At 39.5% G+C, this 14,801-nt stretch overlaps 1 protein-coding gene across 5 annotated transcripts in view; it reads left to right on the top strand.

Annotated features, from left to right (window-relative positions):
- The window catches only part of diaph2 (diaphanous-related formin 2), a 421,729-nt gene that overhangs the window by 109,803 nt on the left and 297,125 nt on the right, over positions 1 to 14,801 (top strand). For all 5 annotated transcript variants that reach the window (XM_077577699.1, XM_077577700.1, XM_077577701.1 and 2 more), the window contains 3 exons: positions 5,126 to 5,265; positions 14,461 to 14,535; positions 14,619 to 14,688. In XM_077577699.1, the coding sequence (XP_077433825.1) occupies positions 5,126 to 5,265; positions 14,461 to 14,535; positions 14,619 to 14,688 (285 nt within the window). The remainder of the gene's footprint in view (positions 1 to 5,125; positions 5,266 to 14,460; positions 14,536 to 14,618; positions 14,689 to 14,801) is intronic.

Raw genomic sequence — 14,801 nt, 5'->3', positions numbered from 1 at the left:
ATAGCGACGTTCTCTGTCACGCCCTGCGCCATACAGAAGGTGGACGGTGATGGAGGAGGATAGAATGAGCCTCAATCCTGCCCTAACCCACCAAAATGAAATTGACAGGCTTCCTAAAGTAATTGCTCCCCCCACACTATTTTCTCTGGCAGGAAATACTGTTATCGACAAATAGGGGATTCAATAAGCGACAGGAGATGAGGCTCTCTGCTGTGGTCAAAAGGCAGCGTGCGCACAACTTCCACTGATGTCGTGATGTGCCGTACGTCTGCCCACCCTGCATACACTTTCTTTGAATCTCCTTCTGACTGTTCTCTCTTTACCTTTCTCTCGGGGGTCTCTTTTGTTTAAAGCTTCGGCTGACCGTTTTTCCTGCGCCTTCGGGGCACAACTCTATTTCCCAGTAGCCGGCGTCCTTCTGCTCAGATTGTATTTCTGCCGCCCGAGTGGCAGTGTAATGTTGATATGGTCCCTGGACTCTTCTTATGTGGGACAGGGTTGTGAAAGGGTGGTTTACGGTCAGTGTTTTGTTTCCAGAGGTCAGACAGAGCCTGTGGTGAAGCTCAGGCCTAATAGATGAAAAGATAAGTAGTGGAAAAGTGATGGAAAATGTTAACTTTTCGGTTTTGTATGTGTTGCTGCGGAAGTAGGAATACATGGCAATGTATACGGGGTGCTGAAGCAATATCTTTTAAGATTGATCTGTTCAAATGACTATTTGTTCTTGAGGACATTCCATTGCTAAAACGTAAGTTAAGTATGGATTTTTGCAGCATATGTTTAATATCAGAGGCGATGTTCTGGCATTCAGTCCCTACATTCTATCGACGTATTCCTCTTTGTAGAGTTGATGGTTTACGGAAGAAGATTAGGGTCAGTGAGGAAAAAAAAAAGGTTGGCAGGATTCTCACTTTGTTCTTAGAATTCTGACTTTAATCACAGAATTCTGACTTTAAAATGAGAATTCTCACTTTATTCTTATAATTCTGATTTTAAAGTCAGAATTCTTGACTTAATTCTTATCATTCTGACTTTGTCAGAATTCTTGACTTAATTCTTATAATTCTGACTTTGTCAGAATTCTTTACTTTATTCTTATAATTCTGACTTTAAAGTGATAATTCTGACTTTGTGATGTAGAGCTATGAATTGTGGGGCGAATTCGGAAAGTCAGAATTTTGAGAATAAAGTGAGAATTCTAAGAATAAAGTGAAAATACTCACTTCAAATTCAGAATTCTGAGATTAAAGTCAGAATGCTCACTTTAATGTCAAAATTTTGAGAAAAAGTGAGAATCCTGCCAACCTTTTCCCCCCTCTCTTTCTTTCTCTCTCAATTTTGTTCGACTTTTCTTGCGCCCATTGAGTGTATCATTGTATTTTGGAGTGATTTAGTCTCTTATACTGTCCACTCAGTTGACACTAGTCCTTCGAAGATGAATATGTACAAAACTAATTGTTTAAAGTAGCACTTCCAAAAAATTTTAGTCACGCACCTACTTCAATACTATAACAGTGTAACTTGTACTACACTCCACCACTCTTTTGCTTCCTAGTCCATAACACATATCTGATCTTCCAATCTGAACAAATACATTTCAACATTTTAATCCCGTTTTTTTTTTATATTTTCATGAAATCACCTGCCAAAAGGAAAACATCAAAGAAGAAGCTGGCAGTGGCCAAAAATATTTTTTTGAGGTTGCATTTTTTTAAAATTTATTATTACTTCAAATTGCAAAACTTGTAGTTTGGATTTGAAATACAGCTTTACTGACGTCAGTCCTGGATTTTTTTTTCTGACACCCCTCATCTTTAACATTAAAAGGATCAATATTATGTTCTATAGTTTGTTGTGCCATCTGTAACATTTTAAAATTCTAGAAATAATTAGCACAGAAAAGGATGTAATTAAATTATTCATTAAATCACACCTTTTTCATTAAATCACACATTTTTCAAAAATGTCATACTTGCCAAGGATCTTAGTAGACTTTGTGTATTTCCCTTTTCCCGTTGAATAATTAATTATTTGAAGGTCACGCTTCACAAAGGCGAGTGAACGTTGGCCTCTCTGACTAAATACAATGAAACCACCTTGCTTTGTTTTGTTCATGTTTATATTAGTTTTTCCCCTTCCTTTAATCTTATGTTTATCTTAATGTATTTGTACGTACAGTATTGAATGTGATATACACCTCTCTTTATATCTGAAAGAAAAGTCTCATTCATTCATTATTTCACAGTGCCAACATTTGTGGAAGGAAAATTGCAATCCTTTAACATTATTGAGACGTTTTGTTTCGCTTCAACTGCTTCCACTGGATTGATCAACAATCAGTAAGGCATATTCATATTCAGTCGCCGTGTCTCAGTTAGTCTAATTAAACAAATAAAAACCTGTAGCGAAATCAACACCTTTTCTTGAGTCAACGCACCCCATTTGAACTCTTTTGCTAACCAAAACAGCAGCACCCACCAAAGCAGGTAAACTAGAATATTTACAGCAGTTTGTCTACACATTGTTAATGATTATCTTATGTTGGGGCGACCTGGCTCAAGTGGTAGGGTGGTTGTCTCCCAACTCAGAGGTTGTGAGTTCGATCCTCGGAGCCTAATTGTCTTTAAGCAAGATACCGAAACCCTTAGTTACTCCTGATGGTGTGTCATAAGTAGGTGAATGAGGAGTCAGTGTTAGAGCACTTAAAGTACCCAGTAGGTGGAAAAGCGCTATACATACAAGTGAAATTCCATTTACCAGCCCATTATGTTACGTGGACACGGTGTCGGTAATGTCGATTAGCATTCCATTGACTACTCTGTGATGTAGTGTATGTCCAAGTTCATGTTCTGATTTGTTTCCGTCTAGTCTGCCTCAATTCATGATATTTTTCTTTATTTCCTCACAATAAGAATGTTTTCTTTTTTTTTTTTTAAATTTGTGTTTAGTATTTTTCCAAATTGCCATTTGTACAAGGATACCTCATCAGCAGTTGATATGATAATAAAATAAATGTCCCTGACAACTATTTGCAGGAATAATGGAATCAATTATTTTGCCTCTCTCTATTCAGATCGCCCAAGGTTTTCTTCAATGTCATATAATAAAACGTGTGTGCTTTATTTAATATGTAGTGCTTACCAAGGTTGAATTGAGCTTTTGTGCTCTACCTACTTTAAGCTTTTTCGCCCTAACTTAACGCGTTTGAGTTTGTTGCACATAATAAAAGGAGCCGAGAGTCCCAAGGTAGAACAGTGTGCTGTGACCCTTCCTGTAGAGAGTCACTGTGCTGCACGTTTAGTTCGCTTTTTATTGATTTGGACCCCATAATGACTGCACCTACTTTTTCTTCCTCTCCCTGGGTGACAACCAGGCCAGAAGACCTCCTATTTCTCTGCTAGCGCGCCACATATTTTTTTTGCTTTTACTGACATTGAGTTAGTTTACTGTCATAGGATGATGATGAAGTTGTCTTTTAGTGCCGTATGTTATGGATTCCGACCACGGGTGTGAAAAGATACAGGAATTGACACACACAAATACCAGTTGTATTGTTTTCACAATCTTAGACCGCTTCTGGTTTCGGCGTTGATTGCGCTTTTCTGGAGAGCAGCATGCATGCTTTCACCCAAATAAATGAGCTATTTCGCCACTTGCAAAAGTGCCTGTTAGCGCAATTCACTTTGTTGGAAAAGCAGCAGTTTGGGGATCAACACAGTGCATATGATTTTGCTGAGCAGTCATCTTCCAAGCATATCTAATGCTGTTTTTTTTTTTTAAATTGTGTTTCTGTGTGGTACCTTGACTCAACTCCCTTTTGAATGTGACTTGAAAGTAGAATTTGTGCAAATACACAGCACATATACATATATATATATATATATATATATATATTTATATATATATATATATTTAATTTACCTGTTCAAGAGCATGAACCTCTAAAACTAAGCTTCACAATAACGTTTCCCGAATCATTCAAATGACGTAAAAAAAAAAGGCTTCTTAAGGTGTTAGGTTTATTTTATGACATCATCATGTGAGTTTGTAGCACCGGAATCTGACTTTTGGATTCAAGTTTGTGAAAACGCATTTAAAATGACAAAACACACAAATTTACAACTTATCCAATATAAAATTATTCACAGAACATACATTACTCAATATATGATGAAGAAAATGGGACTCTCAGACTCCGACATTTAAAATGACAAAACACACAAATTTACAACTTATCCAATATAAATTTATTCACAGAACATACATTACTCAATATATGATGAAGAAAATGGGACTCTCAGACTCCGACATTTGTCTCCAATGTTTACAAAACACTACAGACACTTAAGTTCATGCTTTATGGTTATGTACTCCGGTTATGTATTTCTGGACTAAAGTCTTAGAAAAACTTTCCGCTATTTTGGACTGGAGGATACCTTTATCTCCAAACTTGTGTTTGCTAGGTGACCTAACAACAACTGACTTACCACATAAACAATTTCAATCTACACTTGTAGCCCTTACTATCGCTAAAAAAACAATTCTTGTTAACTGGAAAAATAAACAAACTCTGAATATCGACCAATGGTCTAACCTCCTCATAAATCACATTTTAATGGAAAAAATATCTGCCTCAAATAAAAAACAAATATCAAAATTTATAGAAACATGGTCTACGTATATAGAATTTTTTAACCTAATTCTGGTTACTTAATTCTGTCTGTTAGCGAGAGCCACTACATTGTGACAACTTACATTGATGTTTCTGCATTTGGCAATTTATTATTATATTATATTATTAGTATGGGATTTTTTTTTAATGGGATTTAGGTGAACTGATGAATACACACACGCACGCACGCACACGCACGCACGCACATGCACATGCACATGCTCACCCACATACAAAAAAAAAAATATATATATATATATATATATATATATATATATATATATATATATATATATTTTTTTTTTTTAAAAAAAAACATTTTTATTTTATTTTTTTTTTTTTTTTTAAAAAGGAGAGCAATGATGATGTCAAATCGAATAAACAATACTGAGCTCTAAAAAAACATAAAAAATAATAATAATAATCATGTGAGTTTGTGTGTTTTGCTTCCAGGGAGGACTGAGGAACAGCAAGCATGAATGTACGCTTTCGTCCCAGGAATATGTCCATGAGCTTCGTTCTGGTATCGCAGAAGAAAAGCTGCTCAATTGCCTGGAGTCGCTTCGGGTTTCTCTCACCAGTAACCCTGTCAGGTTAGTCCCTCACAATTATGATTCGTCTTTTGTCTTCTATTCTACTGGTTTCAAACATTTGTGAACCACTTGCGACTTCTTCCGTCCACACTTAAATTACAACCATTCATTTATTCAAGGATATTCCACATGACTGCTGTGCTGCAAGTCATTAAATTTATCATAATCATTAGTATGTATATATATTTAAAAAAAAAACAAAAAAAAAAGAGAAAGAAAAAAAAACATTTATTTTTTATTTTTATTTTTTTAACAAAGGAGAGCAATGATGATGTCAAATCGAATGAACAATACTGAGCTCTAAAGAAAAAAAAAAGCATACATTTTATTTCTGAAAATGTACCCTCTTTGTTTGTCATTAATATATTTGACAACATATGAAAATGCAATCATTTATTTTTGCTCAACTCCGGGAGTCATTACTGACTCGCTAACTGTGTTTTTTTCCCTCTTGTTTACCAAATCCTTCACTTTTTCTGCAATGAATGCGCTACGAGAACACTTATTTACTGGCCAACCGCTGAAGACAGTGTGTGTGAATCAACGACGTATACGTGAATTAAATGGCCAAGGGCGCGAGTGACGAACAACACAACCCGAGTGTGGCGCGGTGCTCCCAAACGAACAATTACATTATCTTAATGTTTGTAACAGTCAACATTACGGCTGTGTTGAATTAATAGGAACACGGGTCCAACAGTGATATGTTCTCATAGAAAATTATTCGCTTCAAAAACACAACCATCTATTAACTATGCGTGTCGGCATATGTAATTAAAATGTGTTATTGTGTTTTACACTCACTTTCAGTACTTTGCAGGTACTAACGGTGAGCATTCATTAGTGTTCCGGCTACCATTCCTGCCTTCTCAACCAAGAAATTAAGATGGGATATACTTGAGTTGTAGCCCACGCCCACTTACATGTGAAGCCTGACTTAAAATAAAATAAACCATCACCCTCAGTTAATTTACACTCAACAGGATGCACTTTATTGTGCAAACCTAATTAACCCTTTTGGAATGTCACGAGGACAGTGAAGTCAAACCCCTCTGGCCTCGTGCCTCAAGGGGTATTTTAGTCCGCGTTCCCGCTCGTAAAGGCCAGCTGCCGCTGAGTGGATGTGCTACATGAGGCCGGGCTTTTCCTGTGGGTGTTTTCCAATGACCCGCGAGTGCGTCAGGGGCACCGTGCTCTATGACGGGATCACCTCATGTAGCTAGGCAGGTCCCCGGGGTTCCACAGGGCATCGGATAGATTGTTCATGATTAGAATATCCCCACTGGAGATTTGGCGCCTCATGCAACTAATGGATGTAAAATTCTAATAAATGTCCTGTAGGCTATAAAGCAAGATGGCATACAGTATTTGTGGTGTTTCGTCACTAATGAATCTTTTTAGAATTGATTTTCCTATCAGTTATTCCATCAAATATGTGGTAAAAAAAATCATATTGTACTAATTTCCTTAAATAATCATGTTACTTTAGACACACACTCGATCACTGCTTAGTGATGAAGAGACGCAGGAAGCTAGCTAAGCTAAGCTAAATTAGCTGGAGAAGCTTCATCTAGCTCGGAGACAGGTTAGACCGAGCACGATTCACAGTTTTTTTTTCATAGGTTTGGCATATTTCTTAAAACTGACATGACATTTTTAAAACTACAAGCTCATTGGCCGTTCATTAGCAAAATAACATACCTATCCCAAAACTGGTCACACATGCTTCACTCCAAGTTCCTTTCCCAAACAAAGAGTCGGTACTGTCACGTCACAACTGCAAAGATCCTTCTCAATTGCTTTGGCTCATCTGCATTCACTTAGTGCTTTTGACAAAAAATAACTTTTGATTTGATTTTGCACAACAACATGGATCATCTGATCAAGCACACATCTCTCCCAAAACTGCCTACCTATGTGTCAAAAGCAAATGCCATACAAGTAATCAGTGCCCCCACAATGCATCATCCCTTTGACACTGTGTGAGCACTGCAAGTCAAAACGATTAGATGTTTTGTCACAACAGCAGAGGTGCCGCTAACAAAACACAATTATATATAAAACTGAGGGGGGAAAAATGATTTTACAAGAGCAGTTTTTTTTTGGGGGGGGAGGTAAAGCGAAAAAAAAAAAAAACTTGGGTGTCTTTCTTTTTGTGTATTCCTCCATGGCAAGTTTGTGCATCTGTAACAAATCTCAGTGCAGTAAACATAGACAGTCATACCAAGTCAAACCGGATTCCAGACGGTGCAAATTTGGTCTTAAAATGATTAATTATATCTTTGAGGCATACATTTTTATGTCGACCAATTTTGTTTGCCTATATGTGCCTCGAGATTGTCTGGCGACCAGTCCCAGAATATACCAATGGGATATGCTCCAGCAAATCCGCAATCCTAAAAAGGATAAGCAGCACATAAAATGGATGGATTATACAGTACTAAGGTCCGAGAGTAAAAACTGAAGGTTCCAGTCAACCACCCATGATATGCAGCACGATGAAGTTTATAATAATCAGGCAAGTCCTAATTAATATGAATGGGCTTGATTGTCATGGATCACAGCACACTTTTGTTTGCGACTCCTCTGGTCGCTCTATGTTAATGTAACCTTATACGGTTTGTTATCACAGAGTGAAAGTGAGTGCGACTTGGATGGCAATGTACCACAGTCATGCGTTTCTTGTAGGCAAATAAGAAACGTGTTTCTCTCCTTGAACATTTTTTTTTAATCAATTAAAACCGAAACAAAAAGCAAACTAGAGACTATCATATGTAGCATCGGTGTAAACTCCAAAAAGTTTGGCACATTTCTTCAACCTTAATTTTTCCCAAACCTCAAGCTGTACAACTTTTACGACTTTGTAACTTCAAGGTACTAGTGGACTTAAATAAAATGACAGCTTTATCATTAATCCGCTGTTTTTTAACTCGACTGCTTAGCATGACGCTTCTTGCGCCTGTGTGTTTGGGCAGCCTGCTAATTTGCTCCCACAGGCTTGTGTTTGTCTAATAGTTTAACTGGCGAGGCTGCACACCTGTTTGGCAGCGCAGGTGGCTGCAGGGCCTTTGTGCCGAGGGCTTTATCTCGCAGGCAGTCCCGCACAGGTGTGTGGCGTGCGGAATCCGAACAGACTCCCACAGATGGAATCGCCCGAAGCGTCGGCAGCCTACTGTTTTCAGTCTCTTCTCTTCAGCTGCCACGTTTTTCACTTGTTTTTCCCCAGTCAATTATCAAGGCTGTTACTCTGTTCTCCTTTTTCATTTAGTCATTTTTGATACACGCTTTTTATGGCTCAATCCACTGAGACGTAAGATGCCAGTTTGTTGAAAATGACAGTCCCCTTATTTGATCAGTTAGTAAGTGGAAAAAAATAAAAAATAGGAAGATAGCCAAAAAGCTATACAGACGCTCCCCACCTTACGAACGAGTTACGTTCCGGACGATCGTTCGTAAGGTGAATTTGTTCGTAAGTTGCTTCAGTGCTATATTTTGTATTATAATTTATGTTTAAAGCCTATATAAGTATATTGAAGGTTTATATAAGTATGTTTAAGGCTTGTACAAGTAACCTGCATTGGTTTGTACTGAAAAAAACTTTTAATAAAATGGAGAGAATACGTACAGTACTGTACTGTACTACGTATGTTAGAGAGAGAGAGCGAAAGACACACACACAGTATGTACATGTACGTAATAAGATAAATAAAATGAAGTTTAACTTACTTTTGGAAGATGTACTCGATGCTTAAGGAGATGATGGAGGAGGAGGAAGAGGAGGATTTTATATCATGAGAGATTCTTCGTCGTCGCTGGAATCGGCTTCAAAAGTTATTTCCTGCTTCATGGGGACCGGCGTTTTCTTCCTCCTCCTCCTCGCCACGTTGCTCAGCCTCCAATGAGCTCTCACAGCGCCAATCGTCGGTATTAGCGGCGGAAAGAAGCACTACGCGCAATACAAAATCGAACTTACAGCATTTCTTTCCGAACATTTTTCGACATACTGTACGCGCAGACATGTTCGTATGTACCGTTGTTCGTAACTCAAATGTTCGTAAGTAGGGGAGCGTCTGTAATGACATTTTTTTTCTGATGACATTGATCTACATGCCGATCATGTACTTTTTCACAGAAAAATGGCCAATCGCGATCGGTGGCGCATCTACTTGCAGGGTTTATACCTCGCCCTCCCTTCCTTCCCTTTTCCCCCATGTGACCACTGTTGGTATAACTACCAATTAAAAGTGAATTTCAGTAAGGCAAGACACCGATGTGTGCGAGATGGTCACGCACATGAACAGCTTCAGCTGCGTCAACTTGATGAGGCAGCAGTAGCCCTCCACTAGACAATCATAATTGATTCATCTCTATTCACTTTATTGTATCATAGTGGTTCTGTACATCCATTCAGGATTCAAATTAATTTGAAAAATACATTTTTTAAAAAGCAGTGAAAAGAATTGATGTCCTTCACAGGGCTCAACGCTGATGGCTTTCGAGTTCTCTACATCTGTCCTTCTTGTGCTATTTAGTTAGAATTGTTGTAAGGACTTCATGTAGTATGAAAGCTTTCCACCATAAAATGTGTTGAATAATTGTTATTATTTGGGCCCAAGCAAAGAAGTGTAAGGTGCTATTGAAATGACTTTGATTTTGTCCAAAAAATACGTTTTTTAAGGACTTGGTTGCTGATTTTCACTCTAAAAGTGTAAATCGATTATTATTGACACACACAAAAAAGTCTGTCTCATAACTCGTTAGTGTGAAGGCATATTTTCCTCAAAATTAATTTTTGTGTTGATCAGTGTTTCATTTTAAGATTCACACATTGACACAGTGCTATATTTTTTATTTAGCTTTTGACAAGAGGTGCGCCTCCTGCCTTCGCCGGGTTGGGAGAGGCCTCCTCCTAACTCACGGCACTAGTTTTGCACAATACACTTTGTAAATAGAAACATAGGGCAAAAAGAAGAAGGAAAAAAAAAGATGACATCACAGTTGCTCAGGGTTCAGGCAACGACCAATCACAGCACAGCTTCAGAAATCAGGTGAGCTGTGATTGGTCCTTGCCTGAGACCTGCGCAACATTGATGTCATCTTCAGTCGACAGAATGTGGCAAAATGGCCGCCCCCTGAGATGGATAAAAACGGCTGGATTTTGCCGCCTAACTCATATTCCACAAACGCAATTGCAACCAGAATACAATATTTAAACTAATGGGGCTGCATAGAACATATTATTGTCCAAAAAGAAATTGGGCTTGACTTCCTCTTTTAACAATATTATGTCAGGATGTAATGTAGCGACATGTTTGACATGCAAAATTGCTAAAGCAGACACTGATGGTGCTTGGTTTCAAGCTACAATTCTGTGGCACCGAACGAGTCATAATTCTCTCAGGAGGGCGATTGAATGACTTCAATTGAAACATAATATGGAATAAATGGATGCTTCCCATAAAAAGTCTCCCCACCTACTTCTCATAAAATAACACATAATCAACGGCAAAAAAGATAAAACATCAAAACTAACCACAATTCTATTGCTTATAGCTTGTCCTTTAAACCCTGTTGTACAGTTCTATGTTGATTATATTGAGCATAATGATACAAACAATATCAAACAAACACGTTATTTCTTTCTTTCTGTTTGCATGTTCATTTTCACCATATTTGCTTTGTAAATGAGAATCACGTGGCCAAATAACCACAACCTAGAATGAATGCAACCGGCATTCCTAAAATGTAATTTTAATTATGCTATCTAATAAACAATGTTTACCTGCACAAATATTAATCCCATTACCTTGTACCCTAAAAACTGATTATGGGAAAGATGCGTAAACAGTTGAATTTGACTGTGATCCTTCAACCGTGTCACCTTTGTTTCTCTTTCACCGGCCTCACTTCTGGATCACAAACATAGTCGACTGCGACATTGTTATTCTGCACTTGGCTAAGTTGCTCTGTGCTGCCATCTCCTTATGGACCGATACCGAAAGGACGTATTGAAGAGTCAATAGAAATGGCCTTATACAGTATGTACATGGTCAAAGAGATCTCAGTCAGACACAACAGTAGTAATAGAGATATTTCTGTTAAATAACAACTTGCAATTGAATTCCAAGCATTGGTGTTCCCAAGTCGAAATGTCAAAAATAAATAAATGTATTGACTACAATCTAGTAGTTGCTTTAAGGGGGAAGTCAACCCCAATAATATGTTCTATGCAGCCCCACTGGTCTAAAATGGTATACAGAAGACTTTGATGCAGCCTCTCAAATGAAGAGAACGGTTGAAGAAATTGTAGTTATTACAAAAAACGGCCAGCAGGTGGAAGCAGAGTATAAGAGATCAACCAGGGCCATGTTGAAAAAAAAAAATGTTCCCTACTGTTTTAAACAGATAGAAATATACCTTTTTTTCCTGATGAAAGAAGAGACTCTAATCTATGTTTGCAAATAACCTTGAAACTCCAACACCAGAGGTGGCAAATCCAGGTCCAGAAAGTAAAAACCCTGCCACAGTTTGGCTTTAGCCATTGATGCTAGCTAGCTAGCTCTCTAGCAGGCAAACGAGCACCATGGGAGCTAGCTAGGGAGCTAGCGAGCTAGCACCTGGGGCTAAAGCCAAACTGTGACAGGGTTTTTACTTCCTGGACCTGGATTTGCTACCTCTGTCAAACACCTTAAAGGGCTTATGCCTGCCACAGTTTGGCTTTAGCCATTGATGCTAGCTAGCTAGCTCCCTAGCAGGCAAACGAGCACCATGGGAGCTAGCTAGGGAGCTAGCGAGCTAGCACCTGGGCCTAAAGCCAAACTGTGACAGGGTTTTTACTTCCTGGACCTGGATTTGCTACCTCTGTCGAACACCTTAAAGGGCTTATGCCTGCCACAGTTTGGCTTTAGCCATTGATGCTAGCTAGCTAGCTCCCTAGCAGGCAAACGAGCACCATGGGAGCTAGCTAGCGAGCTAGCGAGCTAGCACCTGGGGCTAAAGCCAAACTGTGACAGGGTTTTTACTTCCTGGACCTGGATTTGCTACCTCTGTCGAACACCTTAAAGGGCTTATGCCTTCCACAGTTTGGCTTTAGCCATTGATGCTAGCTAGCTAGCTCCCTAGCAGGCAAACGAGCACCATGGGAGCTAGCTAGGGAGCTAGCGAGCTAGCACCTGGGGCTAAAGCCAAACTGTGACAGGGTTTTTACTTCCTGGACCTGGATTTGCTACCTCTGTCGAACACCTTAAAGGGCTTATGCCTGCCACAGTTTTGCTTTAGCCATTGATGCTAGCTAGCTAGCTCCCTAGCAAGCAAACGAGCACCATGGGAGCTAGTTAGGGAGCTAGCGAGCTAGCACCTGGGGCTAAAGCCAAACTGTGACAGAGTTTTTACTTCCTGGACCTGGATTTGCTACCTCTGTCGAACACCTTAAAGGGCTTATGCCTGCCACAGTTTGGCTTTTGCCATTGATGCTAGCTAGCTAGCTCCCCAGCAGGCAAACGAGCACCATGGGAGCTAGCTAGGGAGCTAGCAAGCTAGCACCTGGGGCTAAAGCCAAACTGTGACAGGGTTTTTACTTCCTGGACCTGGATTTGCTACTTCTGTCGAACACCTTAAAGGGCTTATGCCTGCCACAGTTTGGCTTTAGCCATTGATGCTAGCTAGCTAGCTCCCTAGCAGGCAAACGAGCACCATGGGAGCTAGCTAGGGAGCTAGCGAGCTAGCAGCTGGGGCTAAAGCCAAACTGTGACAGGGTTTTTACTTCCTGGACCTGGATTTGCTACCTCTGTCGAACACCTTAAAGGGCTTATGCCTGCCACAGTTTGGCTTTAGCCATTGATGCTAGCTAGCTAGCTCCCTAGCAGGCAAACGAGCACCATGGGAGCTAGCTAGGGAGCTAGCTAGCTAGCACCTGGGGCTAAAGCCAAACTGTGACAGGGTTTTTACTTCCTGGACCTGGATTTGCTACCTCTGTCGAACACCTTAAAGGGCTTATGCCTTACTACTGAACATGATCTTGAAATTACCTCGAATCTTTCTTTTGGTAGGTTTCATGTTTTTATAGCAATAGAACACAATATTCTGTGGGCCTTGCAAAATCAGTCAAAATCCAGTAAAACAGCCAGGAGCGAAGGGGGTTGCTTCAGTGAAAATGTCTGGGAGTGAATTAGTTATATAGTGCTGCCGAAATTTTTCAAAAAGGTTGGACAGGAGTACAATTTGCCAATTGAAGGTGTCATCCAGGCACCTTTCATAAGCATTTGTAGAATTCAAACAATCCTTTAAGTAAAGTTAGTGATTTTTTTTTGTTGCTCATTCCAGCTGTAACTTGCATATTTGTGTGTTAAGTACATTAGCGGGTGGGGTTTATACCCCGAGGTAATTTAGTCACAGATCAAAGTAATGCCTCAACACAACTTAACTGATGGCCTCAGGCAACAGTATCTCAATCTTAATCGAGGGCCTCCCTCGACACGGCGGGTCAATACAAATGGTTTTAATGCTCATGCCATTATTATTCCAAATGATTGTCAAAAATGTGGGCTAAATCATTGACTCGCACCCTTTAACGTTAGGAAACGTCTCCATGCATTTTGTGTTTATTGACCGTCGGGGGTCCTGGAAACAAGCGACGCTAATGGCATCATCTGACTGTGACCCGCACCACAATCCCTCCTCCTCCTCCTCCCGCTCGCCTCCTTAGACAAACAGGCTCATCTGCACTGGATCATTTGCCGTCTCCCGACATGCTGTGGTTTATAGGCAATTATCTCTCGCGATCCGTTATCGATTACAGTGTTATCTTTCTCGCATTGCTCAATTTTGGGCGCGGGAACTCTGCGGCTCTGGCGGAGTGGCTGGATACAAACAGCTCGGTGATGGGAACTATAGTGAAGATGGATGCGGGTTCATTAGCTCCTAAATGGGTGTAGTTTAAATTCTAACTGTATTCGGTGTCAGGGAGGCCACGGCTGGGTTGCGTGGCTCGGGTTGTGTCGGGAATTAAAACCCACGACACGAGTCAACTTATCCAAATGTGTCGAACCCGTGGCTTTTGTTTGAATGACTGGTTCTCTCAGGGGTTAAGCCAATATTTTATGTTTAATTCACTCTCTGTATTAGAATGGCTTTCTGTGCCAAGACTGTGTCAATAATACTGACTCGATATTTTATGTTCTTTTACTTCCTCCACAGTTGGGTTAATAACTTTGGTCATGAGGGTCTTGGACTTCTTCTGGATGCACTGGAGAAGCTCTTGGATAAGAAACAGTGAGTGTACTCCTACAAAATATTTTTACTGTGATGAAAACCATACTCTTTTTTTAAAAATATATTTTGTTTTTTTTTTCTAGGCAAGAGAACATTGATAAACGGAATCAGCATAAACTTATCCAATGCTTGAAGGCTTTTATGAACAACAAGGTTTGTATGAAGCAATAAAAAAAAAGATTTTTTTTAAAACATTAATAATAAAAATAATAATATATATAAGGGGTGTCAGGCAATATTTTTTTTTGATTGTAATTAATTGCATG

This window comes from Vanacampus margaritifer, chromosome 10 (assembly GCF_051991255.1).
Source record: "Vanacampus margaritifer isolate UIUO_Vmar chromosome 10, RoL_Vmar_1.0, whole genome shotgun sequence".
NCBI classification, from domain to species: domain Eukaryota; kingdom Metazoa; phylum Chordata; class Actinopteri; order Syngnathiformes; family Syngnathidae; genus Vanacampus; species Vanacampus margaritifer.
The sequence above is the reverse complement of the archived record's forward strand: the minus strand, read 5'-3'. Positions and strand labels throughout refer to the sequence as shown.